Here is an 8,795-nt window from a genome sequence, read left to right on the forward strand (position 1 = left end):
GCTAAAGTTATCCCAAATGAGGGATATTACTCATTTGACTTCAAGAAGTGCTCTTGAATGCACAGCCTTAAGAATGGTTTTACCATGGTAATCCAGTGGGTCTCTGAAACACTGTTTTTCATTGATATGCTACTTCTACCAAATGACATGTTTACTTCTCTGTAACTCCCAAACTGGCCATAACTACTTTGGTAGCATCCCTGAATCTCACCTTGATTCTACTGAATCTGTCTGGAGCATTTTCAACATCGGTACCTCGCGCATTTTGGCAGCTTCTAGCATCCCACCGCTGATGCCTACTTAACATTGTTTTTTCACCTGACCCAGTGCTACACCAGTACAGACAGTGCTATCAACAGAGATAGGATGTTAAATCGCCATCATAGCACCACATAACCCTAGTAATCAAGCACATACATTGCTTATGTAGACTCATCCACCTAAACTTACAGTTCCTCCAGATATACCCTTCCTAGCAAATAGCTTCCTTTCATTGATTAGGAATCTGAGTTAACTTGCTGTTTAGAGGCGCTGAGACCCTTGTTTTAGAGTCCGTAGGTTGCCTGATATAACTCTAGGTGTATTCTTGGGTTTTGTGGTTTCAGCTCTGTTTTGTTTTGAGGTTTTTGGTCAAATGTTCAGTTGCTCTAACCGTTGGTAGGAATTGACCACCACACCATATAGCTTAGCCTATTCATCTAACGGTGCTGTTTGTTGACCATTGCAGACATTAAGGAACATGTGAAGCAGCTGGAGAAAGCCGTATCTGGGAAGGAGCCGCGCTACGTCCTGCGTGCCCTGAGAGCATTGCCCTCCACTTCCCGACGCCTCAACCCCAATGTGCTCCAGAAAGCTATCAATGGCTTTTTCACATCTAACAGTGCTGTGCGGGACTTCCTCATTGGCTTCCTGGAGGAGGCAAGTCACAAAGCAGGTTCACAGGAGGTTTGGGTACTCTTACCAATAAAGCGAGATGAGCGCTGCAACCCCAGAGTCGTCCGCAACTGGACCTAGTGGTCAGGGGTCCCTTTACCTTTACCTTTTTTACTGAGGCTTGGTGCATGTTTTGGAGAACTCTGACTTCGGCATCCTTCAAATGATTCTTTGGGGCCCAATTCAACATTGCTCTGTGGAGCGCTAGTATCATTTTGGTTTGCTGCTCAGTGTTGCCTGTGACTGATTTCAAGATTTACTAGCCATTCAGTTGCAATAAGTGGGCAACATCTGGTCTCCTTAGGCATTAATCTGTAGCATTCTGTGAGAATCAGAAGGTGGAGTGGGATGACACCTCACTGCTCTGATCACCTCTCTCTTTGTCTCTATGTCACACTTTATAGCTTATGGACACGGAAGCTGATCTGCAGTTCCGGCCCCGCACAGGAAAGGCAGCCTCTACTCCTCTTCTGCCAGAGGTAGAAGCATATCTCCAGCTACTCCTGGTCATCTATCTGATGAATAGCAAGCGCTACCAAGAGGTAATGAACCACCTGCTCTTGTGTGCCTCATTCCCCAGTGGAAAGCAAAGAACTGCCAGTGTTCGGATACGGATCTAGAGGGAGGGCAGAGAAATAAGCGAGCAAAATTAGACACTATCCTTTGTCACTCAACCCAAACCTAGCTAGACACTTAAAAGCTGTAGCTTCAAACCCAAAATTGTAACTTAGAACACCAAGTCTTGGTATAGACTTGGGTGAACTCTGGAGATGAGCAAGGGCTCCGCTAGGCCGATTCTGACCCAGTAATTTATGGCAGCCTGCTTTGCTCCCACCAAGAATATCCATGAGGGGTTCTTCTTGCAGACCTTGTTTCAAAACTTGTGTTTTTAAACAAGCACATGTTGCCCTGGAGCCCTAAGTGTCACTGTGAGGAACTCATCTATGCAGCCTTGCAAGCCCACCACATGAATTCTCTCTCCATCCAGGCCCAGAAAGTTTCAGACGATCTGATGCAAAAAATAAGTCCTCAGAACCGCCGAGCCCTTGATTTGGTGGTGGCCAAGTGTTACTACTACCACGCTCGCATCTATGAGTTCTTGAACAAGCTGGATGTGGTGAGGAGGTAAGCTTTTGATGTTGCAATTTTCTGGCCTCCTTCTTTCCTCCTCCACAATATTCTTACCCCAAGCATTCTCCTGACACAGCCTCTCTCCATTCCTTCTTTCAAAGCTTCCTTCATGCCCGCTTAAGGACAGCGACACTTCGCCATGATGCAGATGGCCAGGCTACCCTCCTGAATCTGCTGCTGAGGAACTACCTTCACTACGACCTCTATGACCAGGCAGAAAAGCTGGTCTCCAAATCGGTGTTCCCTGAGCAGGCAAACAACAATGAGTGGGCCAGGTACCTCTACTACACAGGTGAGAGTTGGCACTACACCACTTTTTGAGATCCTGGGTGGCCTGGGGTCAAACATGGAGCTCAAAATAGGCACCTGTGTAACTGGTATTATGTCATCATATCTCTCCCCAGCCCCCCAAACACAAAAAGTGAAATAGCCGATCCCTTGAAAAGCTTAGGCATGCTAGCCTCTCCTATAATTTACCGTATTTTTCGCTCTATTAAGACGCACCAGACCATAAGACTCACCTAGTTTTTGGAGGAGGAAAACAAGAAAAAAAATATTCTGAATCTCAGAAGCCAGAACAAAAAGAGGGATCCCTTACTTTTCCAAGAGGTTTCCTGTGCAGAACATGAAATCCCCATTGTCCCTCTGATTTCTGAGATTCTTCAACAGTTACACAAGTTATGATGATGCCAATTTCAAAACCAGATAACACATTTGATACTTGTTTGTTGTTGGCACTGACATCCAGGTTCATATGTGAACCCATCAAGAAACCTGTAGTTTAAGTCTTTTAATCTCAGGGTTGTGGGTTCGAGCCCCACATTGGACAAACAATTCCTGCATCCCAGGGGTTGTACTGGATGACCCTCATGGTCCCTTCCAACTCTACAAATCTATGATGCTAAGGTTGGTTGGATTAAGATTCTGACAACAGAAAAAACTTTAACATGTTCATTTTTCCAGCTGCTTAAGGCTTCAGAGCAGAGCAGAGCAATTTCTCCCTGCCCACTGTGCTTTGTGTTAGTGTTTTTCTACAAAAAGCTATTTATTCACTTATTTTCACACATACTGCTTTTCTTCCAAATGGGGAACTCAAAGCAAATTACAGTTTTAAAAGCATAATGTGGTGAAACAAATACCGAAAATTCAGCCCTAAAAACATGTGCAGGGGCTCCTGGCACATGCATTGCCCAGAGACAGGAAGCTGCAGGAGGCGCGAAGAGGCAGCTTAGTCACTCATCAGCTGGGTTTTATATTTGCTGCACTCCAGGGAATGCAGCTGAGAACCTTCAACTCTCCATCGGCTGTCTAAGGCATAGTATACTTGCAAAAGGGAGGAAGTAACAAAGTGATGGACATTAAAAATGTAAATGAGAAAACAGGTCACTATTTTCATCTGCTATTGTTATGCTGCTCAGTATTCAGTGAGACATAAGGTGGAGAGGGTAACAAAGCTTTGATTCACCTGGGACAACAAAGAACTTTGGGCCAGACTTGGCTAGGGTAGCTCAGATTTGCCAGTACATGAACCGAGTGCCGTTTTTGCAAAGTGTAAGTTCCCTTCTAGCCACAAACCACATGGAGAATAAAGATGGGCAGGATCGGCATAGGTGGCACAGTGCCCAAGAGTGACTGTAGCAAATACGCCTTTCTTAAGGAACCTCCTATCCCGTTCTCCACTCCACAGATTCCTGTGCAGTGCAAAATCAACCCTGGGCGGAGGTGTTCTCTGGAGGCAGCTTTATCTTGTTATATCTCTGGCAAGCCGTTCTAGTGCTGATCTTCTATCCTTTTCCAGGACGCATCAAGGCCATCCAGTTGGAATATTCTGAAGCTCGAAGAACCATGACAAACGCCCTGCGGAAAGCGCCACAACACACAGCTGTTGGCTTCAAACAGACGGTGAGTGGGGACTAGCACCTCCAGGTGGCGCTGTGGAGTAGCGATGAAAAGGGAGTGCGTCTGCTACTTGTACACAGAGCTCTCCGCAGTCCCGAGTCTTGCTTTGTGGTTGAGACAGCAGGACAAAATTGCATCTCTTGCATCTGTGCCCTAGGTCCATAAGCTGCTGATAGTGGTGGAGCTGCTATTAGGCGAGATCCCAGATAGACTGCAGTTTCGGCAGCCGTCTCTGAAGAGATCTCTCATGCCATACTTCCTCTTGACGCAGGGTAAGTGGCGCAGCTGGTGAAGACACAGCAGCCCAACGGTACTGCAGCACTGGAATCCCAACAAAAAACCCTAGAATGTGGAATAAACACTCTTTAGTAACAATGCAATTCTTTCCCCCCCCCCTCCATTTTAAGTGATTTCAGCATCTCTCTTACTAGACAGTCCATTTGAATATTTATTTCTTGCATTTGTATTCCACCTTTTATCCAAGGGGGGTGTACATGGTTCTCCCCCTCCTCATTTAATTCCCGCATCAAGCCTGTCATGCTCTTACAATCAGTAACCTCTTTGATTTGAAAGGTGTTGCACTAAATGTTCTTGTTGTCTTTTCACATAAGGTGTGCATAATACAGTGCATTTTTTTAGCAGAGGGAGGCCCTTGTGGGCACAGAGCAGTGGCCCACTTCCCATCCTTCAAGCACCACCAGCCATGCAAAACTGGTGGGGACAGTGTGCGCACGGCATTGCCCACCCACAAGCACTTAAAAAGTCAGGGTGATGGTTTGTTTGAGTTTGCAACACATAGCCCTTGTACTTTGTACTCAGTTTTGTGGTGTAGCCCTTAGACACACTGCACAGTAATCCAAGGCCTCAGCAAGGGGATAAATTTACTGGTGTGCAGGAGAGGGAGTTAGAATTCCTAGGCTGCAGTTACTTACACACGTACATGCACACACCACATGTATGTGTGTGCATGCAGACCATACATCTGTACACCATGTTTCGCCTTTGTCATCTCTTGAATCTCTCTTCTTTCCTCGCAGCTGTTCGGACTGGGAACCTGGCCAAGTTCAACCAAGTCCTTGATCAGTTTAGTGATAAGTTCCAGGCCGATGGGACATACACCCTCATCATCCGGCTGAGACACAATGTGATTAAGACAGGTGAGCGACCACCAAATCCTCGAGTCATGATATGATATCACATCTCATGACAACATGGGGGATTGGGTTTGGAACGGTGTTTGAAATCCCAACTCGGCTGCACATCCACAAACATGGGAAGCTGCCTTCTTCTGAGTCAGACCACTGGTCCAGCTAGCTCTGTATTGTCTACACTTAACTGGCAGTAGCTCTACAGGATTTCGGGCAGCGTTCTCTCCCTTTCGTACCTGAAGACTCTTGAGCTTTGAAGCTGGGACCTTATTCCTGCAAAAGCAGGTGCTCTGTCACTGAGCTTGATCTGTCTTCACTATAAACTTCTGGGTTGCTACTGAATGTATCACCTTCCTTTGGGGTGTGCCTGCTCCTGCTCCCTGCTCCTGCAGAGGCTACCCCTTGAGCCAGAGGGGAAAGATGGCAGATACCTGGTAGACGCCCCTTAAGTGTGTTCACCCCATTTGCACTTTTTAAAGGTTGCCTTCCTGTCTCTTGTGTAGGTGTCCGCATGATCAGCCTTTCGTACTCGCGCATCTCCTTGGCTGACATCGCCCAGAAGTTGCAGCTGGACAGCCCAGAGGATGCTGAATTCATTGTTGCCAAGGTGAGTGCCTGCAGCGTTGCCTTGGTTACTGAGTTGAATAGGAATCCCTATTTACCCTCTCACTTGGTGAGGCTGTTAAAGCTCTGACCACCTCTGGGTCCTCAAACAAATGCCATGATGTATCTGCCAAGGATTAGGGGTTTATCCTTCAGTATCTCACAAGATACTGAAAAATACCAGGGGTTGGGCCACCATAATCCAGATAACTCTAAGCTCTGATTTCCCCGGCATAGAATATACAAGCTCTAAATGTGTGCGCAGGAAATATGTGAGGGACCTTTCGGCAATACAGGCTGTGTCAGGTAAAGGCTCACACTCGTTTCTCCTCCTCATTCGGCCCTGTTTACTATTAGCCCGTCTCTGCCCACAGTCTACACAATGAGCAACTGGGTGAGGCAGTTTCAGCCTCAGTAGCAGGCTATGAATTCCCTCAAAGTTCCAAAGGATTGAGAGGTTATTGCGGTGTGTTTTGTGTCTTAGTTCATGTGAACTAATAAAATAGGAATCAGTTCTGAATGTGTGGTGGTGAATGCTTTTCCCCAGAAAGACCCACCATAACCCAGCTGGAATGTGAGGGTATGGCCTTTTGGAAGACTTGCTTGTCTCTCAACGCTGGATTAAAATCTTAGCCTAGAATCATGGAATCATAGAGTTGGAAGGGACCCTGCTGAGGGCCATCTAGTCCTACCCGCTGCAATGCAGGAATCTCAGCTAAATCATCCATGACAGGTGGCCATCCATCCTCTGCTTAAAGGCCTCCAAGGAAGGACAGCTTCTTACCACCAGAAAGTTCTTGAGCCGGAATCTCCTTTCTTGTAACTTGAATCCATTAGTTCGGGTTGTAGCCTCTGGAGCTGGAGAAAACAGAATCATAGAACGGAAGAGTTGTCTTGCCTCTTGTGGATGTAGTCACTGGAAGGCAACTGACGATGTGCTGCCTTGTTCCCCAGGCCATTCGGGATGGCGTGATTGAAGCCAGCATCAACCATGAGAAGGGCTACGTCCAGTCCAAGGAGATGACTGACATCTACTCCACACGGGAGCCCCAGCTGGCCTTCCACCAGCGTATCTCCTTCTGCCTCGACATTCACAATATGTCTGTCAAGGTAATGGAGCAAGTGTGCAGCAGTTATCTTACAGCGGGCATTCCCGGGCCTGCCTGCATTTGCACTGGATAAAAAAGTGGGACTTCAGTCCTGCTGTTGGAACTCTTGCAGCGTGGTCCTAGGCATGTTTACTCAGAAACAAGCCCGTTGTTTGCATTGTTTGTACTTCTGCCATTGAAAGTCCCTATGGCAAAGTTTCTTGCCGTGAGGCCCCAGTTCATAATTGCCTGCCTTTTCTTATTCCCTCCCACTGTTTCTAGGCTATGAGGTTCCCACCAAAGTCTTATAACAAGGACCTGGAGTCTGCAGAGGTGAGGATTCCCAAGCCATGTGTACATTGCACTAAAGGGATTAAAATTCTGTGCCAAGAAAGCTGGATTCTCTGACCTATATAAACTATGTAAATCAAGCATATTTGCACCATTTAATCCATCGTGTTTGCTCTTCTGTACAATTTATTATAGTTTCACTAGACAGAGAAGGGGCAAGGACACTGAAGCCCTGCTAAAATACTTCAGCAGCTTTCTGTGATTGCCACAGATACCACCCGCTTGCTTCCAAACATATTTTCATAATCAAAGGCTAGATTTTAAAAAAATGAAAGTTGTTATTGGAAGGAGTTAACACATCTTACAGCTATTTGAAGTTTTTCTTGCAGCAGATTCAGGCACACCTGCCTCCTTGCTTTCTTGGGTTTACATTTCCTTGTTTTTGTAAATACTTTGGGTTTGTCTTTGCTTGTACAAAATCTGAAAGAGACTCGTTAGTTTTGTGTGCTGATGTACTTGTTTAGGATCCCTTTTAACACACACCAAATGCGCAGAGAGGCATGTCTGTGGGGGGTGGGGTGAGGCAGACTAGCCTCTGTGACCCCACAGCCTCCCTTGTTCATTGTGGGTGGGTTTTCAACATTTTGATGCTCTAAGTAACTAAAGTGTCGGGCAAGCCACAGGAAGAGTGCCGCTTGTTGTTTCAGCGTGGCCAAAATAGTAGCCAGCAACATAAAAGTGTGCATCTTTTACGACCTCGTTCGTTCGGAGTAAATAGCCCCAGAAACATAGTTCTCGTTCAGTTTAAAGATATAGTTCCCCTATAATACATATTTACCCATAGGAACTTTAAAGAAGAGAAATGTGAGGTTGTATGAGATGCCATCCTTTAGCTCTCCTTTTAGGGAAGTGCCTTTTCATCTCAACCTGCAGAGCTCCCCGTTCACACGGTTCCCTTTTGCTTTGCAGGAGCGCCGGGAGCGGGAGCAGCAGGATCTAGAATTCGCCAAGGAAATGGCAGAGGACGACGATGATGGTTTTCCTTGATGCTCTGGGGGATGGCTGCATATATATTTTTTCGTTTTTTTGTTTCTTGCCCAATACAAACCATTGTCTACTGGCTGAAACCCAGAACTTGCCTTTCTTTCTATATCCTGCATGTTTGGGGGTGGTGCAGAGGAGGGGAAACCAAAACCTTCTTGCTGCTTGTGGTGGAGGAAGCAGCACCCCAGATTAAAGGGGTGGGCCTCCCTCTAAACTAAAGGCCACTTTGTGGTTTTCAGTCATGGATGTACCCGCAAGGGCCTAAATGAATTCACAGTTGTCCTTACTGGTTTTTAGGTGGACGGATGGGGGTGGGGGAGACGAATCTGGTGGCACTGTGAATCACCTCTTCAGCTCTAGCTGGGCAGAGCAACTGCAGTTGGAGATTTTTGTCAAACTTTGTTTAGGGCTTTTAAATAAAAGTTTGGGGGAAATGGAATGTGCCTTTTGTCCAGGTTGATGTTCAGTGCAGCAGTCTCGGGGTCTTTAGAAAGGTGGGAGCTTTCTCTGCTTAGTAGACGATGGCCTGGAAATTTGAGAACTCTGAAGTTACCGGCAGCAGAATACTGGCGTCATTAGAAATCGGTGAAAGACAAAAAAAAAAAAAAAAAGGAACAAGCAACAACGGAAAAAATGAAATACATGAAAAGTTAAAATT

General features: G+C 46.3%; 1 protein-coding gene across 1 annotated transcript in view; it reads left to right on the forward strand.

Annotated features, from left to right (window-relative positions):
- The window catches only part of PSMD3 (proteasome 26S subunit, non-ATPase 3), a 10,707-nt gene extending 2,131 nt beyond the window's left edge, over positions 1-8,576 (forward strand). The window contains exons 2-12 of the mRNA XM_028702737.2: positions 728-918; positions 1,338-1,475; positions 1,922-2,058; positions 2,166-2,356; positions 3,863-3,966; positions 4,121-4,235; positions 5,001-5,120; positions 5,615-5,718; positions 6,669-6,824; positions 7,085-7,135; positions 8,063-8,576. Coding sequence (XP_028558570.2) covers positions 728-918; positions 1,338-1,475; positions 1,922-2,058; positions 2,166-2,356; positions 3,863-3,966; positions 4,121-4,235; positions 5,001-5,120; positions 5,615-5,718; positions 6,669-6,824; positions 7,085-7,135; positions 8,063-8,140 — 1,385 coding nt within the window. The 3' untranslated portion in view covers positions 8,141-8,576. The remainder of the gene's footprint in view (positions 1-727; positions 919-1,337; positions 1,476-1,921; positions 2,059-2,165; positions 2,357-3,862; positions 3,967-4,120; positions 4,236-5,000; positions 5,121-5,614; positions 5,719-6,668; positions 6,825-7,084; positions 7,136-8,062) is intronic.
- Positions 8,577-8,795: the final 219 nt, after the last annotated feature.

Source organism: Podarcis muralis, chromosome 13 (genome assembly GCF_964188315.1).
Source record: "Podarcis muralis chromosome 13, rPodMur119.hap1.1, whole genome shotgun sequence".
Lineage (NCBI taxonomy): Eukaryota > Metazoa > Chordata > Lepidosauria > Squamata > Lacertidae > Podarcis > Podarcis muralis.